Consider the following 23,154-nt stretch of genomic DNA (forward strand, 5'->3'; position numbering starts at 1 on the left):
CAGGTTACACATCCTGGCATTGCATGACCCTTGCAGGTTAAACATCCTAGCATTGTATGTCCATTGCAGGTTACACATCCTGGCATTGCATAACCCTTGCAGGTTACACATCCTAGCATTGCATGTCCCTTGCAGGTTACACATCCTGGCATTGCATGTCCCTTGCAGGTTACACATCCTGGCATTGCATGACCCTTGCAGGTTACACATCCTGGCATTGCATGACCCTTGCAGGTTACACATCCTAGCATTGCATGTCCCTTGCAGGTTACACATCCTGGCATTGTATGACCCTTGCAGGTTACACATCCTGGCATTGCATGAACCTTGCAGGTTACACATCCTAGCATTGCATGTCCCTTGCAGGTTACACATCCTGGCATTGCATGACCCTTGCAGGTTACACATCCTGGCATTGCATGACCCTTGCAGGTTGCACATCCTAGCATTGCATGTCCCTTGCAGGTTACACATCCTGGCATTGCATGTCCCTTGCAGGTTACACATCCTGGCATTGCATGACCCTTGCAGGTTACACATCCTGGCATTGCATGACTCTTGCAGGTTACACATCCTGGCATTGCATGACCCTTGCAGGTTGCACATCCTGGCATTGCATGACCCTTGCAGGTTACACATCCTGGCATTGCATGACCCTTGCAGGTTACACATCCTGGCATTGCATGACCCTTGCAGGTTACACATCCTGGCATTGCATGACCCTTGCAGGTTGCACATCCTGGCATTGCATGACCCTTGCAGGTTGCACATCCTGGCATTGCATGACCCTTGCAGGTTGCACATCCTGGCATTGCATGACCCTTGCAGGTTGCACATCCTTGCATTGCATGCCCTCTCCAGATGGTTTATTGTGTACATTTAACTGACCCTTACATAGGACCTTGGTGCACATCAATTTGTTTTTCAGATAAGATTCAAAATGGATGACTGGCGGCTATTTTTAGTCCCCGTTCGGACGAAGTCCGAAAAAAGGGCTTATAATTCAGTCTCCGCCCATCTGTGCGTCCGTTCGGAGTCATTTCTCAGAATCCCTTGGACCGATTCCATTAATTCTTTGCATGTGCCTAGTACTTTGTGGGACATATGCACATGCAGTGGTTTAGCTATTCAATTCAAAATGGACGACTGGCAGCCATCTTGTTTTTTGAAAATGTTGTATTTTGGACATGCTTTGTCAGTTTTCATTCAAATTTAGTACATAGATCATACATGTTAGGATACATGTCCATGACGATTTATTTCGCAATTTGATCAAAATGGTCGACTGGCAGGCATCTTGTTTTTGTTTTTTTATGCGGTTTCTTGGACGTGCTCTGTCAGTTTTCATTCAAATTTGGTACATACATGTACTTTACACATGTTAGGATGCATGTCCATGACAATTTGTTTCAAAATCTGGTCAAGGATGGCCAATTGACAGTCATCTGACTTTTTGGCCTTACTACTATATTTCCACAATTTATGTACCATTTTCATTTGTATTTGGCACATACATCATGCATATCAGTGTGTTTCATAATCAGATCAAAGATGGCCGAATAACGACTGTTTTTATTTTTGGCCATCTTACTACTATACGGAACACGTGTTTTGATGTAAATAAACAATCTGTTGTATTGAAACTCAAGTTTCAAGGACACGCTTGCGACAACCCCTTCGCTTTAATATGATGAGCACCAAGAGAACTTTCAAAAATTTAACGGGGACTGTGTCATTTTCAATGACTTGTTTTAATGAATGTGGTTTTAGTGCCATATCTCTGACTTGCTTTGATTGATTATGTTAAAATTTTATACCGCTATATTCATTATACATGTATTCAAAATGGCTGATGTTGTTTTAATTAATGCTGTTCCAAAGCAATATCTGATATAAATGTCAATCATTTAAATGTTAAACAATCATCATCATCATATTCCTGACATGTTTGTTTCAGCTATATTACTATAAACAAAACTATATATCTTAAATTTGACAATTAACTGGGACTGTGCCATGCATGGCTTGTTATATATTTCAGGTTCAATGGATGCTATGAATAAAACACGCCATATATTAGGTGAAGGTGGTGCTACATTTAATAATGCCTTTGTGACAACTCCGATGTGCTGTCCATCTCGAAGTACAATATTAACAGGACTTCACACACATAATCATAATGTGTATACAAATAATGAACACTGTGGTTCTTTGAGCTGGAGAAGAGGACCTGAAACAAAAACATTTGCAACATTTTTGAAAGATAATACTTATAGAACAGGTAGGTTGCCATAATTTTACATAGAATGTTAGAAAGCCATGAACACTTACTCTAATACTTTCAAGATGTATGTAACAGTATTTATATAGGCAGTGTGTGCACACTGAAATTGACGCAAGAACGAGTGCACATGTGCACACTTTACATCTAGGCACAGCACTGTTTATATCTAAGTCCAAGCAAATCTGTGCATGGGTGGCATTGTGCATAATAAATTACCCCAGACATTACATATGCAATTGGAGTTGACATTTCATTCATTAGCAAACGAATACACAACCAAACAATATCAAGTGTCTCTCGTTGTACCAATCCCTTCTCACGTTGTACCAATCCCTTCTCTCGTTGTACCAATCCCTTCTCACGTTGTACCAATCCTTTCTCACGTTGTACCAATCCCTTCTCATGTTGTACCAATCCCTTCTCATGTTGCTTCAATTTGTTAACATATTGTAATGTTTTTCATTTTACATGCAGGGAATGCTTTGAATCTACTAAAATATACATTAACAGCGTTTTAATTTATTTCAGGTTATTTTGGTAAATATTTAAATACCTATAATGGTACATATATACCACCAGGATGGATGGAATGGGTCGGATTGGTTCACAACTCCAGATTTTATAATTATACTATCAATAGAAATGGCAAAAAAATTCGAATGAAAAATGACTATTACAAGTTAGTATTCTAAATTCTGATCGAGGGTTGCCAAGTACATGTAAATATTATGATAATGTTCCATCTAATCTCAATCTAGCTATCTGATTGGCTGAAGCAAAGTCTTATAGCTGGCACGAGAAGACCTGTTACATTCCGCCCTGAGACTGAATAATCTGGCCTAAATATCTAACTGAGTCGTAATCTCTTTTATATAGTGATTGCAGGTGTACAGTGAAATAGTATACAGGAAAACCTGTAATATTATGAATTATTTTTGCTTAAAATGTGAATATTATTGTGCATTTTGCAAGAAAACTCCTTGTAAGGAACATGCAAATTTTTTGCTACAAAGTGTTCATCCGGTTTCACGTCTGTTTTCTTAACATGCGAAAAAATCATTACTCACATAATATTGTACAGTCGGTATTACTACCAGTTCATAGAAATATACAAAATTTATGTTGATTTTGTCTTCGCTGGCCTCGTCCGTGGTCTTGTCCATCTATGTGCATGTTCTATTTAGGGCTTTTTCGCTCTTGAATTGGAATACAAAATCTAGAACACTTACTACAATGCTGATATTAAAATGCTGGTTTACACAAATAAATCCCAAACTCAATGCAGAAATTATTATTTAATGCGATGTAGTGAAAATTAGGGTACTGATATTATGTTTTAATGAAATAGAATCACACTTAATCAACACGCACAATAATAGTATAATCTAAGAAAGGACGTTTGGGGAGTGGAAGATTCTATTTTGTGTTTTTTGTCATTCATAAATTTTTAAACTGCATGATTTTTTGTTGATAACCAAACATTTAATGATATCTTGAGTGGCAATATCATGTTTTCTCAGTTTAAAATAAGAAATCAATACTTTTTATTTTTGCAGAGATTACTTGACAGATCTGATAGCCAATGATAGTGTCACATTCTTCAAGTTATCAAAACAAGTTTATCCAACGCGACCTGTAGCAATAGTGTTATCAATGCCAGCACCCCATGGACCTGAAGATGCAGCTCCACAGTATCAGCATATGTTTTCTGGAGTCATGACACATAGGTGAAATTTGTATAGTTGTGAATTATTCCTCGGTCTGTCGTTTTACTCTAAAATTTAAGATTGCATATTATTCTTATGTAATAGATAAGACCAACAACAAATATAGTGTAACCATTACAATCTTAACCATATTACTAGTAGTATATTGCTGACATCTGGTCAGCAGTGTAGATGTATTCAGTTAGTGCACTCATTTCTATGTTTAACAAACCATATTATGAAAATTATACATTAGTCACAAAAAAATTGAACTTTGTTGACATTTTATAGTGATTAATAATATTTCCAAGCTTAAAGATGAAAAGATAAAAATTGTAACCATGCAAAGACAATTTTATGTGAAATGTCACCAATATCTTGAGTACTGTACATACAAGACATACACGTACTTCAGCTTCCTAACTGGTATAAATTATGCAATATTGGATTGGATAAAAGTTTATTGTAATATAATTCAGACAAGGTGAAAAATAATGTTTTCTCGTCAGGGTGCATTTTGCCTTAAAAAGCCTGCTCAAGACTTTTTTTCAGGTTTCTGCAAAAATATTGTAAGTATGAAATAAGAACAAATCAGAAGTAATATTTTTGACTAGAATCTAAATATTTGTTTAAATCTAGCAAAAACCTTCAGACAGTGTAGCATAATTTACCAATCATTCTATTATGTAGGACTCCAACATGGAATATAGCCCCCAATCATGACAAGCACTGGATTTTTCAATATACTACTAAAATGGAACCACAGCAGATTGCATTTACAGATATTTTACAACAAAAAAGGTTACAAACATTATTATCTGTTGATGATGCTGTAGAAAAGGTAAAGAAAATCTCTGAATGTTATTTGTAAAATTCTCATCTTTAAATGCACCTTTCATATAAACACTATAGAGAACATTTCAGGCCTTACCCAAGGAAGTATAGTCTAGTTGTTTACAGTTCAGTATGGAGTAGTTAACTCCAAGTAAATAAGTTGCACATCACATTATACATTTCAAAGCTGATTAACAATATAAATGAAGCCACACTGTAAGCTGCCAATATCAACTAAATGTACCAAACAAATTAGTTATATGACAACACAGGACACCACATGTGATACAGTCATGAAGACACATTCCATGTGACGTTACATTTCGATTGAAGAAGTACAACATTCACAAAGTTTGAATATTTTAAATAATTAGTGGAAAAGTGAGAAAAAAACTGACTGACTGAATAAATAATTTTATGTAGAAGAAAAACAAAGTTTTAGTTCATTACACAAAGAAATAAACATTGATTACTTTAAGTGTTTCTGCATGTATGGCTATCATTACAAATCACTGTTTTATGGAAATAATGTCCAAAATGGTTAGAAATGTTAAGGCATGTATAAATTAATGTTGGCATTTGTGTTACAAAACATGACAGAAAATGTACCTAATTCAGATTTTTGTTAAAAACACACTAAAAATCTAAAAAAAATCTAAAATATGTTTGTTTATATTTTTATCCTTTATTTTTTAGGGATAATAAAACTCAAAGCCAAATAGTGCATTTTAATTTCATATTTCCACCAGATGGCGTATGAACCAACTTTGCATTTAGAAAGGGGGATAGTTCATTTTGCCCCAGTGCCCTTCTATCTTTCTGCTTGTGTTCACAATATTTTCTCAGAAATTATACCATAAATAAGAGAGAAAAATCTTCCCGAATGGCTGTTCATATATTTCTATGTAGGAGGCACACTTGAATTCATATTATGTGCAGATAATTTCTCATTACCTGTCCACAATCTCTACAGTTGGTGGTGTATATATTAGTCATGGTATAGTACCTCACAGATTTGTGAAGTAGAAATGCAACTTTAATTCCCAACATTCATGTATCTTGTCTTTTTTTGTTTTGTTTTTCAGTCGTACAATATGTTGAAAGAGATGGATGAACTGGACAATACTTTTATAATTTTTACATCAGATCACGGCTACCATGCAGGTCAATTTGGTCTTGTTAAAGGGAAGTCCATGCCCTATGATTTTGATATAAGGGTTCCATTCTATATACGAGGGCCAAATATACCTCCTGGTATTCAGTAAGTTTGCATCAGGTCACACCTGATATAAATACAATTTTATTTATTCTTAGTAAGATAATTAGTGCTGATTTTGCATATACTGTTTTGCTCTTGCCTATCTCCAATAGAAGTACATATAAAACAAAAATCCTTTACTAAATCATTAAAATACTACTTATTTTGACTATAGATACACCTGAAATTTACATATCGCCAGCACTATTTATAGATCAAATATGGTACTAAAAACTGTTACACTGGAAACTTAAAAAAAAATTAAATATCATAGAAGAAAATTATGAGATGATGATAAAAAGTGATACTTTTGACAGATTGCTTTGATATTTTATATATATATACTTTTTAGGTACTTTCATTTTGTGATGATATCTTCAATTGTTTTATTGAAATGTGCATTGCTAACAGTAGAGCTATCTCAGCTGTTGCTGACATACAATGACTGGTCATTCCTACACCATGTCATTTGAGTCATGTTCTTATTCAAAATGGCCGACTTATTGAACCAACTAGGACATGTTTATTCATAATGGCATTAATCTCATAATAATATGTGAAGATAATAAATAATCCAATACAAACCTCTTAATATATGCAACATAGCTGAGATAGTCGTACATTTTAGTTGGAAATGAGTGCTATTACTTTATTTATATATGAAAGCACACTATTATGGAATCAATAAAAGATTTCACAATAGATTGGTGTACTTGCGTAGGTACAGCACAGTGAATGAGTTAAACAGTTTGTTTTTATGGCTCTTGTGTGTCCATACATTCTTATGTTCTACCTATATGTTTAAAAAATTGTTTTATGCTAACGATAAAGAACCATTGCTAAGAACATCTAGCTATTTTGAATAGTTACTTAGGAAAAATCATCAAATATTATCTACTACATTTTAAATTTCCAAAGCATAAAACTAACATCACCAAATTAACATGTTCCAATTAAGATACAGCTCAATTATCGCAGAATTGACATTGAGAAAATTGAATAGAAATATTACATTCACAATTTACAATGACAAAGAAACATATTTATCTAATTGAACTGATTTATATAATGTTTCCTGACTGAAGATTTAACTTGCTTGTTTGCCTGCCTGTTGAATACACGGCTTGGAAATCTTGTGTACACTGTAGCTCTGCCTAGCTAGCTCTGCCAGTAAAAACAAAATTATTTGAAACAAACACATCTCTCTCTACATTGGGGGGGGGGACTGCCATGTTCTGATATACACTTTATTTGTCAAAATGTACCAAAACAGAGTAAATAATATTAACAACTACCAGCTGTTCATGTTGCAATTCAAACCCATGTCCTCTGTGACACCTATACATTCAGAAACACCAAGTCCTCATAGATATCTGGTTTTTTAGACAAAAAAAATGTAAGTTTCTTGTAATTGTGATTTTGACCCTCTATAGTTGAGACAAGTTTTTATATTTCTAGTTTGTTTTTGACACTGGGGCGCTGTTACAAAAATCATGGTCACTGATTGGCTAGTTCAGTTCAGTTCAGTTCAGTTGGAGTTGAGAAATATATGCAAGTTGCATTATTTGTGTTGGAGGTGAGAATTTTTTTTCCATCTTTCACTACAGAATTCCTAACATCATATTAAATGTTGACATAGCGCCAACAATACTGGACATGGCTGGCATCCCAATACCACAAGAAATGGATGGAAAATCAGTATTAAAACTGTTATTCAATGGTACCAGGTTAGTCACTATTATACACATCTCCTTATAGAATTGTTTATCTGGACATGAAGTGTACACTGTGTAGAGTTACAATGTATCCACTCATATGGTGTAACAATTCTTTTTCCAGTGATCACTAAAAAAAAGCTGCTTCAGATGAACAGTTGAATAGTGTGAACAATAATTTCAACATGAAATTATCATAAGCTTGCAGGAACAATGTTCCTTTCATTTGTATTTTTCAGAGGAAGGTCAGGGGACAAAAAGAAAAGACAATGGAGAGACACTTTCCTGGTTGAGAGAGGGTAAGCACATTATCTAGTAACAACACACCTTTCCTCTGAACGGAAGAGTCTGCATGTGATTCAATTTCATTTAAATAGTGAATTCAGAAATAATTGGTAACCTTTATTAGAAGAATTAACGCTTTTTGACTCCCGTGTGCGAAGCACAAAAAGGGAGTCTTTGCAGTGTGTGTGTGTGTGTGTGTGTGTGTGTGTGTGTGTGTGTGTGTATGTGTGTCCGACTGTTCCACTACTATCTCAAGAACCATACATCGGTTTTTGATGAAACTTGGTGCATAGATGCTCTGGGCCAATGAGCAGATTTGATTAGGTTTTGGTAAAAATCCATGCATATTAAGTACCTAATTTGCATGATAATTAGCTGATTTTTAGCTGTTCCATGACTGTTCCACTGATATCTTAAGAACCACTCATTGGATTTTGATGAAACTTGGCACACAGATGCTCCAAACTAATGCGCAGATTTGATTAGTTTTGGGTAAAAATCAGTGCAATATTAATTAACTAATTTGCATAATGATTAATCAATTTTCGGCTTGTCCACTGATATCTCAAGTACTAATCATCACATTTCAATAAAACTGCACAAACCTGATAGTTTTTAGGGTAATGTCAGTTTATATTAATTAGCTAATTTGCATAATTAATTTTCAGCTTTTGATATTTCAAGTAGTAATCACATTTCAATGAAATTTGGTACATAGATGTCATAGGACACTGCACAGACCTGATAGTTTTCAGGGTAATATCAGTATATATTAATTAGCTAATTTGCATAATTAATTAATTTTCAGCTTTTGATATTTTAAGTACTAATCATCACATTTCAATGAAACTTGGTACATTGTTACTTAAGGACTGTGCAGAGACCTGACTAGTTTTTGGGTAAATATTTGTGCATATTAATCACCTTATTAGCATACAGTACTCATTCCGCTCAACCTCCCGCTTTTATCGCTTTTTTGCCGACCGCTTATCGCTTAATTTCCGACCGCTCGCTGCTTTCCGACCGGAAACCGACCGCTTTTTTTCCGCTCGCTTGCGTTCGCTTTTGTTCGCTCGCTCGCGTTCGCTTTTGTTCGCTCGCTCGCTCCTGCTATGGCTGGCTTCAGAAACATCGTCCCCTTGCCAACCGACCTCTGAAGTAACAATGATCGTACATTGTATGTATAAACTTAAGTTTTTATTTGTAATAAATTTAGGTTTTAATGACGATTCAAAACACAACGCCTATTGCTTCTCTGTGTCGGAACAAAGACGCCTTCAAATCACTTGACACATTGTAACGTTTGCTCCGCAAGTCGAACTGTGACCTGTATTTACATATTTACGTCCTTGTGTGTGTAGTTCAACTATATAACTGGTCAATCGCGATATGTATTGAGTACTAGTATTTGTGTGTTGTGTGTGTGTTTCTGTGTGTGATTTTGACTAAATTTATTCCGAACGGCGCTCAAAATATTAGTAATTTGACACTTTGTTATTTGCGAACGCAACTCACACTGTGACCCTTACTCAATTTGCATAAGTAATACGAATGCTGTAGTTCAGAAAATCTATTGGTTAACTTTTGCTCGTGTCTGGGTGCGCAAAACAAAACTGCACATATAATTATCGCATAGCTGAATTTCTACAAATCAATTGGACTTAAACTACTAGTACTGTGATGATTAATCGCTTGTCTGAGTACATGCGGTGACGAATTATTGGATTGGCAGCAGCCGGACGAAAAATGAAAGAGATCTCGGAACAGTTAATTTGTTGAGGAAAACAAAACAAACGCAGCCAGTGATACATTTTGAAAACAAAAATACAAAATAAACGCAATCAGAGGCACCGACCACGCGCGTTGGAAATAAATAAAACGTGTTGTGACAGTCTCACCAAACTCTTTCACTCGCGCAATATAATTATGTTATTTCCCAAAGCACTTATATTTAATACATTAACAAAAAACACCGCAAGAAAAATGTAAATCAGGCTTGTAATTACTAGTAACTCTACTCGAACGCAATGTTGATCGCTGTAAAAGTGGATAAATTCGAACCGTCATCAAATTCAAAATTCAAGCGATCTCGTTGAATGTCAAAAATAAACTCGATGTTTAGAAAGACAAAAACAACACCATATTATAGTGCAAAAAAGTTAGCAGCAAAGAACGAGAAGTGCATGTGGGAAAGCGATGAGTGAACTCGAGGAAAATTATGCTGATGTGAGAACAAGCCATATACCCGCGGAGTACTCGCTAAAACATTGAGAAAATGTGCCATTTCAAAGGGCACCCTTACAAATAATGTCTGCGATTGTGTGAACATGATAACGTGCAAACAAGGAACAGAGCTCGTGGTCCACAAGGAAAGTTAGCGATGACGCAGTTAGATGTATACGGCTGTTGTAAACAGAGACTCCTTCAATCTCATATAAGCAGGTTCACGTGGATGTATCATTTTCAATTATTACCAACAACGCTATGATAACAAAGACATTATGAAATTCTTTTGTTTTTATGTAGAAAAATACAGTAATTTTACCAAGTAAAATCATATTTATTAAAATTGTTGTTCATACATGAGTTGTCGAACACACTACATAGTTTGTAATTTCATCCAGCTCCTTTCAGTCACGATTCAAGACAAATAAAAGGCACAAATATAGATAATATAGCAAATTATTTTTTTCTGTAATATTCGTGTGTAATCAGTAATTATGAAAAAAAAATATGGGTACATATGGATTTTGTTATGAATTATTCTTAATATCAATTTCTAAATTATTTTGTCAAAATCAGTTTTTTTTTTCCAGGTTTTTTCCCCCAAAACAAAAGAATTTCATTGCATTTCTAAGGATGCAATAAAATTATTATTATTATTATTTATGAATTAATCGGGATTCAGGTACCATAGTGTTTGTAACAGGAAAAAAAAAACTCTTTCGCGTGGGACTTTTCATGCAAACATTGTGAATGGTTCCCCGACACTGATTCCTTTTTAACTTTCAATTTTTCTAAGACGCGGCAAACCCTGCTCATGACCGGAGACGTCGTCGAGATGCAGGTGCGATTCCTCTTAGCAACGCGTTCTATTTATTTCCAAAGCGTGTGGTCGGCGCCTTTGATTGCGTTTATTTTGTTCTTTTATCTATCTATCACTGGCAGCGTTTGTTTTGTCGCGTCTCACAACTTAATGTCCAAGCAAACTTTTTTTGGCTGTAAGTGAACTACGTACAGCTCATGAAAGTATTTCGCCCAGAGTTCGCAAAAAACGGAATACCCTGCAAAATTTGAATCCTTTATTTTATAACGAGACATTGGGCGCAAAAATAAAAACCATAATTGTAATTCAACAAGTTTATGTAACGTGTTAGTCCGCTTGCCAGCCGCCTAGTTAAAAAACGCGATCTCCATTGATGTCGGCTTCGACAACTTCGGACAAGATGGGCGCTGGCCGACATTACATTTGCAAGTATTGTATTTGTTTGACAAATTGTACACTACGGTCATTCTATAACAATCGATCAGTCGTTTTTTTTCACAGTCTTACTATTCCTGCAGATATTCTTCAATTGTTATAGGTGCCACGGATTTTAACATAACTACAACTTGACCCGTGTTAAACCCAAACCATGCGTGCATGACAACCATCACCCTACACACGGTTACTCAACGAATACCGTAATCTACAGTAGACATTTTTCGCTCTCCACCAAAAATAGAATGGTTTTATTTCATATTAGTTGTGACTGTGTCAGTGTCGTATTTGATTTCACATGTTTGGTTCGATCTTGTTTATGGTGGACATTATTACTACGCGTATGTATTATTACCAATTTTGTATGGCCGTGTGATCCACCGTATTTTTTCAACGGTCGTTCTATAAATTTCTGATTGTATTGATTCTTATTTTAACATCATAAAAAACAAAAATGATACACTTGTACATGAAACAGTAGGTAATGAACTGTAAATGCGGGCGGTTGCGCTGTCAGGCGAGCGAGCGAGCGATTGCGCGAGCGGATACTTCCGGATTTGCGCGGTCGAAAAAAAAAGCGGAAATTGCGCGGTCGAATTGAACAAAGCGAGCGAAAAAAAAGCGATCGAAATCCGGAAGCGGGCGGGAGGTTCGGCGAAATGAGTACTGTAATTAGTAATTTTTTTCCATGAATGTTCCACTGATATATAAAGAACCACTAATTGGATTTTAATGAAACTTTTATAGAGTATTCATCATCACATTTCAATGAACCTAGGACTATGCAGAGACCCAATTAGTATTTATGCTTATTAATCACCTAATTCACATAATTAACACTGATTTCTCAATTAGTGATCATCACATTTGAATAAAATTTGGTACATAAATGCTCTAGGACAATAGACAGGCCTGATTAATATTAATCCTCTAATTAGCATAATAATTCATAATTTTTTTGTTTTGTTCTGTTCATATTAGTTACCTGATTTACATAATTAGTTTTCAGCTTTTCCGTCAATATCTCATGTACAAGTAATTATGAATTAATTTTTAATGTGTCTTTAATACTCTCTCAGCATACAGGAGTTCTTTCTAAGCTTTCTTTGATTTGTGTTAATTTCAGTCACATGATATTTTTAGCCCCCGCCGGATCTATGATCCGGGCGGGGGGTTATTAATTTGGGTCATGTCTGTGCATTCGTGTGTGCACATTTCCACGTTACCAGCTTTTTCTCACACGTGTGATCCAATTCAGTTCAGAGTTGGTACAGAGACAGGAATTGATGGTGCTATTATGCACATCAAGTTATTTTTTCGATTCTTCAAAGTTTCACTGTGTTTTTCTTTGATTTTTAACATTTTTCCTTCAAAACTGCTGGAAAATCCAACTTTTCCCGAAATTACCAGAGTTTAATCCGAGTTTTGATGACGCATGCGCAGTTCTCGTCTCTGTGGAAATCAGTCATTTTTGTGTGAGGATATTGTATCCCCAAATTGTTTCTTTATTTGCGCAACGCTTATATGGACAAAATTGTGTCTCGTCAATTTCAAATGTAAGAAACCTTCTTTTAGGTCAGTTTTTGACTCCCATGTGCGAAGCACAAAATGGGAGTCTTTGCAGTTAGTGTGTCTGTATGTGTGTATGTGTGTATGTGTGTATGTGTGTATGTGTGTATGTGTGTCCGACTGTTCCACTGCTATCTCAAGAACCATACATCGGTTTTTGATGAAACTTGGTGCATAGATGCTCTGGGCCAATGCGCAGATTTGATTAGGTTTTGGTAAAAATCCATGCTCGTTAATTACCTAATTTGCATGATAATTAGCTAATTTTTAGCTGTTCTATGACTGTTCCACTGATATCTAAAGAACCACTCATTGGATTTTGATGAAACTTGGTACATAGATGCTCTGAACATATGCGCAGATTTGATTAATTTTTGGTAAAAATCCGTGCATATTAATTACCTAATTTGCATGATAATTAGCTATTTTTTAGTGGTTCCATGACTGTTCCACTGATATCTAAACAACCACTCATTGGATTTTGATGAAACTTGGTACATAGATGCTCTGAACTAATGCTAGGTTTTGATTAGTTTTTGGTAATAATCCGTGGATACTAATTACCTAATTTGCATAATGATTAGTCAATTTTCGGTTTTTCCACTGATATCTCAAGTACTCAAGTACTCAAGGACTATGCAGAGATTGATTGTTTTCGATAAATATTTGTGCATATTAATCACCTAATTTGCATAATTAGTTAATTTTCAGCTTTTCCACATGTATCTCAAGTACTAATCATCGCATTTCAATGAAACTTGGTACATAGATCCTTTAGGACTATGCAGAGACCTGATTAGTTTTAGGGTAAATAATTGTGCATATTAATTACCTAATTTGCATAATTAATTTTCAGCTTTTCTACTGATATCTAAAGTACTAATCATCATATTTCAATGAATCTAGAATTATGCAAACCCAATTAGTTTCCGGTAAATATTTGTGCATATTAATCACCTAATTTGCATAATTAACCAACTTTCACACTGATATCTCAGGTACTATACATCACATATCAATGAATGTACATGGATGCTGTAGGACAATAGACAGACCTGAATAATTGTGGGTTAAAATCTGTACATATTAATTACCTAATTTGCGTAATTAACCAATTTTAATCTTTCACACTGATATCTAAAGTACCGTAAAAACTCCAAAATTTCGACTGGTTTTAAATAATTTGTGTTAGAAATGTGACGTGTTTTTAGAGTCAAAATTAAGGTGCATTTTCGGACGGTCGAATTTTTCAGAATAGAAATCAGCAAAAAAAAATGGGGATGATAGACAGTGTGCTTCATTAGTTTTAAAAAAATGCAATGTCCGTCAATTGACGTAAACTTCCTCATGTTTCACGGTAAAAGCAAAGGTCGTGGCCGAGTTGTAACTCAAAATCTAAACAAAGTCATCAATCAGTGAGTATTATGACAAGCAAAACAAAACATCAAGACGCGGAGAAGAGGTCAGCACAAAACTAATAGGTCAAAAGACAAAGCTGTCTCGCACTACCTAGGAAAACTTGCGAATGTTCGAAGTACAGGTACCCATTGGACAAAAGATACATGGAAGTTTAGCAAACGATCTCCCCGACCCAGTGCAATGTATCCGGTTAGAATCAAAGCTCACGTGTCCCTTATTTGAGCACCGTACCGGTGATTTGAGGGACCAAATTCTGCCGTAAATTCGCCCTTGGATTAAAAAATATAATGGGATTTAAGAAAATAAAATGGGACTTTTAAGGTGTATTTTGGCGTCATTTTTCGGACATTTCAATCAATCCTGCCGGCTAAAATAGAGTCTAAGTTTTACCGTAGTCATTGACGTCTGTCTATTCAAGAGTACACGTGTATGATTTTTATCGTGACTAGCGTGAGCGGGTAAGCTTCCTTTCGAGAATGAGCTGTTATCACTGTGAACAATGTTAAATTATTCTTCAGATGACCAGTTTATTTTTTAAAAACAACTAATTTTTTTATTTAAAAAAAATCATGCCGTTTTCGCATCATCCAGCTTTTTGATTGGTTAATTAGCGATTTGACCTATTTGACCTAAGAGAACATGGCGGATATCCTACAGCATCAAACGTTTATACGAGATCGGAATCATTCGCTTACGATGAAACTAAGTTGACTTTTATTTGTATTTCATAACCATTCAACAAATTTATTTTGTGTACATTATTATAATCACTACTGAGTACAGTAATAATCAACAATTCAGAAACGCAGCATGCCGAGATTTTTGTGTTCGTTTTTATTTGAAACTTCGTTTATTTAGAATATATTTTCGTTACCAATAAAATAAAAATCTCTCAGTCAATCAGAAACCCGGATTCATGCCTTTGAGGAAGGTCCCGTTTGAACGCTCACATCGTTTTTTTTTTTCGTTTGGGGGAAAACTAAAACTGGTCGCAATTTTCGAATAAGAATGAGTCGGCAATTTTTAGTGGAGTCGAAAATTTGGAGGTGAATAAAACACCGAAACCCGGCAAATAAATAGGCGGTCAAATTTTTAGAGGGGTCGAAATTTTGGAGTTTTCACGGTGCTAATTATTCCATTTCAATGTAACTTAGTACAAAGATGCTCTAGGACAATGTACAAACCTAATTAGTTTGGGGTAAAAATCTGTTCATATTAATTCCCTAATAAGCATAATAATTCATAATTTTTTGGTTCTAATCACATTTCAATTAAACTTGGAGACATAGATTTTCTGTTACATTGCGCAGACCTCATTAGTTTTACACTCAAATCTGGTCATATTAATTTTCTGATTTGCATAATTAGTTTTCAGCTAAGTAATTTCGAATTATATTTAATGTGTCTCCAATACTCTCAGCACATGGGAGTTCTTTCTAAGCTTTCTTTGATTGCATTTGTCATTGTCAATTTTCTTATTTGGCATGCCAATTTACATCTCACGGCATCCCAACAGAGTTTTCTTGAAGAAGCCCTATTTCTAGGGCGAAACGTTGGAATAAACATCACAGAACTGACCCAGGTGTATTGTCGTGACAATCCTTGTGTTATTTGCATATTATCAACCCGCAATACTAGCTACTGGGGATCGTCTGATTTAATATTGTTGAGAATTTCTTAAAACATTGTAGTAGTCATTACATTTGAATTTTCTATATCGCTTGTAGTTTTCGCAAATAGGTCTCGTCTCCTTTGGCGACGTACGCCGTTTTAATTGAGATTTCTATTCTGTGGGGATTGCGAACGTTAAACCATAATATTTAATAAAATCTGACTTTATATTAAATTTAGTCTGGAACTGATTGAATGACAAAACCTCCCCATTCTCATCAGTCAAATCACTTACGTACTTCACACCGTGGTCAAACCAATTGCGGTAAAATACCGATTTTCCATCAATAAGTACGTACTTATTGTTTCATATTATATGCATCCCTGGCTTAGGTTCGGCAATCTTTTGTGATTTTTGGAACTCTGCCCAGTGACTAAGAATTTCACGATAAAAAATAGGTATCTTGACTGAGAGCGAGTCAATCGAATAATTACAATTCATAAGCAAGGCCAGCCCTCCCAATTTATTAAAATAATGGTTTGGAAAATTAGACCAGGATGACTGTGATTCTAATATTCTGTTTATCCACGTTAATTTTAATGCTTTATTCATTAGTTCAAGATCTAAACAGTTAACGCCACCTTGAGAAAAGTGGCCAATCATGGTATTGTTCTTAATGTTTTTTTCCTTTCCACAGAAAATTAAGGGGTTAGCATACGTTTAATGTGTTTTTTTCGATATTTTTTTTTATTTTAAATTATTGATTGTTATGACAGTATCTATGACTGTGCTTTTATTCTAAACAAAAACTCCATTTTATAAGGCATATTTCGACGTTTTTTTTATTTCAAAACATTGCCACGTGTTATTGTTTATAAACACCACCAACACAAGCACAACACTCGCATGAAAGTAATCCTAATCTACACTTGATGAAAGATCCGATTTGCATATCAATACTACAAAGTTTACGTAATTACGGTACTCATTTCGCCCAACCTTGCGCTTTTACACCCACAGCTTATTGCTTGATTTCCGACTGCGCGGTCTTGTCCGACAGGAAACCGACAGCATTTTAATCGCTCTTTTTTTCGCTCGCTCGCTCGCCCATTGAAAACATTGACTGCTCGCCAAAACACTGATCACTGCGTAGTCGAAATGGCGGTTTTTCAAAACTAATAGTTGCATGAAACTCAATCGTCAAAGCAACTTAACTGGGACCTCTTGTTACGTGTTTTCGGTTCTAAATGTAATATTTTATTTTAATGAGTTAGTTACGTAAAAAGGGCATGCGTAACTTCTTTCGATAGAGCAGAGACACGAGGAAAATGTTAATGATTAATTCCAAAAATAACGATACCAAAACCACGTCGGTCCACAGGCGGTCGGTCTGGTATAATTTGACATTTAATTTTCAAAATTAAGTCACGATCAGTGAATGAGCTCGATCTATACGTACCGTAAAAGTGTTCCCACAAAAAATATTTTGACTAAAACGGCCACATGCTCTGAAAAAACAGAACAGAGCTTGACATAAATGAATAATTCAGAAAAAAAACGTGTCAAATTTAGTTATAGCCATAAATATTTGGTGGCCAGACGATGAACAATTCGAAAATCAGAATTCACGCGGAAGTCCTTCAGGGCTGAAAATCATCGACCCTACTCTGGGTTACTTTATTTCACGACTAGCAAAGAAAACTGATTCGCCGTGGACTCAGCTTACTTTTTCTTCTTTCTGAACTGAGGTCAAATCCCCTCCGTTAGTCAAAATATACCTATGTTTTTCAGTGGATAATTTTGAAGCCTGTCACAGAACAAAAAAAATAGGTGAATCGAAGCCGGAGATTGGACGGTACGACGACCCTTCAATTAGCGTCAAATATGCTTTGTTACAAGATCATTGATTTGCTGAAAGTCACCTGATCGGAGCACGACCTGGGTCACAGAACCATATTTGTCCGTATTATCAACAGGATTTTGCGAGAGAACCACACCCACATTTTCAACCATTTTCAGCGCGGAAGTTGTCAATAAATGTCGAAAATCTCGTGCATTTCATGTATTCGGATAAAATAAATCTAGCGATTACTAAAAATGGTTATTAATATATTCCCCGATGCTCTTGGAATTTTTATTTTTTTGATTTCAAAGTAAGAAATGGCTAGTTGAAGTTGTATCGACTTCAAGGCGGCTGTTTCACCGCGAACATCCAAGCTCTGTTGTAGTTTCGCGATGTAAAATAAAATATATATAATAAAAATAATTATTTAATTACTTGGGTTTTCAGCCCACAAATTACGGGACATGATCCCCATGAATTACGGTCAATGTTTTGTCTCGGCTGATTGTGATGAATGCCGAACATCGGGCCCGACGCCCGTCCTAAAATCAGTATGGATAAACCAACGGGGATCGATTTCCCGAACAAATTATTGGGGCACGGTCGACAGACATTCCAAACAATGGAAATTATCAACGAAAGAGGAGATTTTTCTAGATATACTGTCATGACAAACATGTTAAATTAACAAATACACAAAGAGGTGTAATATTAGGTTTTATTTTAGGCTTAGATTAAATATTTTCTTTCACTCAGCCCATGCATGGAACTGCCATTTAGATTCATGGTCCTTCAGCTTGTTTTCGCCTTGAGGAAAACAACAATAATTATACAAACCGTAAACACATTGCGAAGACTCAACAGTCGGGAAAGAAAACCCAGACAACCATGTCGTACCATGGAGAGTACGTCCATGGTCGTACTTGTGTTGAAATACATTTTGTATTTCACGTCAGAGTATTGTTGAAAATAAAATATTCAATCCAAGCCAAATCGAAGTCAAAGGGTCAGATTGCGTGCATATAATTATAGATAGTTAAAACGAAAAGTATTTGAACTTTTGTCGGCTGTTCAACATTTATAAAAACCAGTAAGACAATTATAAGACAATGTGAACCTCGGAAATTTTCTGCGAGCGAGCGGGCGGTGATATTTCGGGGTTTTCGCGATCGAAAATAAAGCGGAAATTGTCTAGTCGAATTCAACAAGCGGTCACAAAAACGAGCGGAAAAAAACGAAGTCATTGCTCCACGGTTGCTAAAAAAGAAACCGTGTTCGCACGCTTTCTACGACGTGCCACACGGCTATCAGTTTTACAGTGAACATTAATCAAAACAAACTTGAAGATATCTTGTGCACACGGCTTAAACCATTTTCTTTATTTGGAATAACTCCGCCTCCACACCATATTAGTAATATGCAAATTAGTACGTCACTTTCGCGGGAAGTCATCACGTTGTCGGTTGACACACGGTTGGGCCGTTCTGAGATTTCAAAACATATTTCATCCTGTCTTTAACGTGTATAACATTTAGCCCCGACATTAGAAGGCATTATTTAGTAGCTGGTCGCTAGGCAGACATGTTTCAATAATTATAACTTCATATTTTTCAAAATGTTTAGGCTTAGTTTGAGATTTATTGACCTTGGACGTTTTTTGCGTTTATCTTGAAATTGATTTCTATGTAGTTCTACAGATTCAGTACGCAATTTCTAACAAACGAAAGGTCAGATCGTCACCATTTTTGGTCAACTTTACCGCTATATAGAGTACTGGCGGAATGTTCCTGGATTTTTTTCTGTCTGCCTTCGTTTTGATTTTTTGCTTATTTTTATATAGAGACATGTTGTTTTTACTCAGGTATTAACGTCCAAACATTTGAAATAAGGCTACATAAAAACAAATTATAGTTGCAAAAAAACGAAGAACATTGTACATGAAGCACCTCTCTATAATATTTACATAAAAAAATATATTCAGTCGTGCTGCAAATTAATTATTAATTGCGTCATTAACCGTTTTACTCCATTTTCGCGTATTCTTGTGATCACGTGACTTGGTATTTGCATAATTAAAAAAAATTGCCATATTTCCAAAGTTTGAAACAAGATCTTTATTATGGTATATAACATGTATGGGTAAGATGTATGTTTCAGTCTGTAAATTGAGGCCAAAAAATTGAACCAGTGAACGTATGCTAACCCCTTAAATAGATATGTGCCTGCTTCTTTAATACCATTAACTGGTACGGGTATACTATTCATAATGTAAATTAACTGTGAGGCTCCGAAGCATTTGCCCAATAATGCTTAGCCTTGAAGGGTTGAATCTCTCTATTTCCATATCTGAAGTTTATCTTTCATTTTTTTAATTTTTGGCCAAAAATTAAGTTTTTCATTTTCGTATTTATCGTGACCTACATACACCCCAAGTACCCTAACGGGACCAAAAGACAGCGATAAGCCCTGTGGAAGCACCCATCCCCCATTCTGATTGCCTACTAGAATTAGTTCTGTCTTCTCTAAATTTAAAGTCAAACCGGACTGATTACTAAAATCAGATATGATATTAGGAAAATCTGAATGGATGAGCTGTCTTTAAGTATGAATGTCGTATCGTCTGCATAAGCAGATATTTTTCTCTGGTATCCAGAGGGTAATGTAATACCCCCTAATACGTTCATTATTTCTAATATGAATTAAAAGTAGTTCTATCGAAACAACAAATAGAGCAGTGGACAAAGGACATCCTTACCCTCTGTGTACCTCAAACCACCCAGTACTGGCACCTTTGTTCAAAACGCAACTTTGAATGTTTGTATAGAATGTTTGTACCCATTTTATTAATGAAGGCCCGAAATTAAATGCGTCTAAGGCTTTATACATAAATGACCATTCTAATGAATCCAATGCTTTAGAAATAATAGTGCACCTTGGTTACCAGTTTCTTCGCACCATTCAATAATGTCACAAATTAGACGAATATTATCTGTAATACGTCTGCCTTTTATAAAGGCGGACTGATCTTCATGGATAATAATAGGTAATACTTTATTTAGTCTTGCTGCTATACAGCGACTTGCAAGCTTATAATCTGTATTTAGTAGTGAGATTGGTCTCCAGTTATGTATATGAAGTGGGTCTTTTTCGGGCTTTGGCAATAACGTAATCACAGCTTGTCTTTGTGTTGCAGAGAGAGAGAGACATTGTTGTATGCATAATTTATGCATGCCAGAAGACAATCACTGATATTTTTTCAAAATCGCAAATAGAATTCGGGCAGAATTCCATCACAGCCAGGGGTTTTATTCTTAGGACTACTCTTAAGAGCTTCAAATAACTCGTCTTTAGTAATTTCTCCTTCGCAGATATTTGATTGCTCATGATTGAGGCTTGGAATATGAGCAGTTTCAAGGAAGCTATAACTATTCCAACTTTCTTTTGGAATATAAATTCTCGTAAAAATCTTGCAAGGTGTTCAATACTGTAATATAAGTGTCCCCATCCTTAAGTTTGTCAATGGACTTCTTTTTATAATTATTTTTTTCTAGGTTTAGGAAATATTTATTGCTCTTTTCTCCACATTGATACCAATTTACCCGTGACCGAATAATAGTATTTGTTGCGCAATCAACTTTTCCAGTTCATTTTTCACTTGCTCATATTGCAGCAAAATGCTTTGATCAAGGGTTTCATCAATACGCTCTTCCAGTTGTTGTAATTTTCTATTTAAGTTGTTCTCTTTGTTATTTATTTATTTATTTATTTTTTTATTAGACGCATAAAATCCTTAGGAAAGGATAAAAAGGGTCTTACAGAAAGAAATTAAAAAAAAAACTACAATCTAAAAAAGAAAACAGAAAATAAAAACTTTTCTAAAAAAATAAAACAAATCAAAAACAATAAAGACAATTTGCAGCCAATGGTGAATACAGAATATAGAATGAACACAAAATGTAGCCTAATACACTGATAGTTGTTGCTGTTTTGTTCCATAGCTGTTTTTTAGGAAGACTGCTAAGGCTGGTGCTAGAGTATGGTTTGCCATAATCAAAATGAATTTATTCTGACTATTATGCAGATTACGCAGATTCCTTTGCTTGTTTTTACTATAAATAATGGTTTTCTCTCTGATTTTGAATTTTAAATGTTCAAATGTTTGTTGAGCATTGTAATACAAAAAGTTACACTCTCTCTGTACTTCAATGATCAGAGCATCAATTTGCGCGACATAAATTTCATCGTTTAAAAGGCTATTATTAAACTTCCAAAATCCGGGACCTCTTCCACAATCAGGAATTTCAAAGGTCATAAGGACCATGCTATGGTCAGTACGAATGCTTGGCATAATATTACAACTTTTGACCGAGTTTTGTAACCATTCGGGAACCAAAAAGTAATCTAATCGTGAACCAGAATTTCTACGCCTTCAAGTAAACCGATAATTTGATGGGTTAAATTTTCTATACAAATCAAGTAATTTCAAATCATTCAACAAGCTGTAAATTGTTCTTCTAGCAGGCCCTTTATTATCGATTCCGCTACCGTATTTATCTATAATCGGGTCGAGGGGGACATTAAAATCTCCTGCAATAATGCAGTTAGAGTGAGGAAAGTTAACTTTAATTTCGTGACTAAGCTTAGTAAAAAACTTTTTCTGGTCTGTAGTTGCATTGGGAGCATAAAACAGCGTCCGGATAACTTTCGGAAATTCCGTCGCGTTTCGGAAAGATTTAATTTTCACAACTTTTGAATATTTATTCATACTTTTAGGCTAGTGAGGAGGTTATAATAATTTTTCATTTCACTTTAACTCTGTTTTTTTCACCCCTCAGACCCCTTTGAAAAGTCACTTCTGGCCATTGTAATGGCCACTATTTTCTTAATGGCCAGAATACCAAGAAGAAATTTTTTAATGGTCAAAATATTGGCCAGTATTTTCAAACTGGTAGTTATAATGACCACTATTTTTACACTGGTCAGAATAGTAGTAATTTTTTATTTAATGATGGAGTGGGTGACAATCTATTTTTTTAATGGGTATTATAATGATCATTTTATTTTTCATTACATGAATAAAATGGTCATTTTTTTTCCATGTCACAGATATACCCGGTAATGGCACATGGGGATTGACAGCTCTCCTCT

The 23,154-nt window shown here is 35.2% G+C and overlaps 1 protein-coding gene across 3 annotated transcripts in view; it reads left to right on the top strand.

Annotated features, from left to right (window-relative positions):
- LOC102802756 (extracellular sulfatase Sulf-1-like) overlaps nt 1–23,154 on the top strand; it is a 219,694-nt gene that overhangs the window by 83,046 nt on the left and 113,494 nt on the right. For all 3 annotated transcript variants that reach the window (XM_085508186.1, XM_085508184.1, XM_085508185.1), the window contains exons 3-9: nt 2,042–2,281; nt 2,813–2,963; nt 3,841–4,011; nt 4,681–4,831; nt 5,910–6,085; nt 7,690–7,809; nt 8,037–8,096. In XM_085508186.1, the coding sequence (XP_085364312.1) occupies nt 2,042–2,281; nt 2,813–2,963; nt 3,841–4,011; nt 4,681–4,831; nt 5,910–6,085; nt 7,690–7,809; nt 8,037–8,096 (1,069 nt within the window). The remainder of the gene's footprint in view (nt 1–2,041; nt 2,282–2,812; nt 2,964–3,840; nt 4,012–4,680; nt 4,832–5,909; nt 6,086–7,689; nt 7,810–8,036; nt 8,097–23,154) is intronic.

Source organism: Saccoglossus kowalevskii, chromosome 14 (assembly GCF_978046115.1).
Source record: "Saccoglossus kowalevskii chromosome 14, keSacKowa6.1, whole genome shotgun sequence".
Lineage (NCBI taxonomy): Eukaryota > Metazoa > Hemichordata > Enteropneusta > Harrimaniidae > Saccoglossus > Saccoglossus kowalevskii.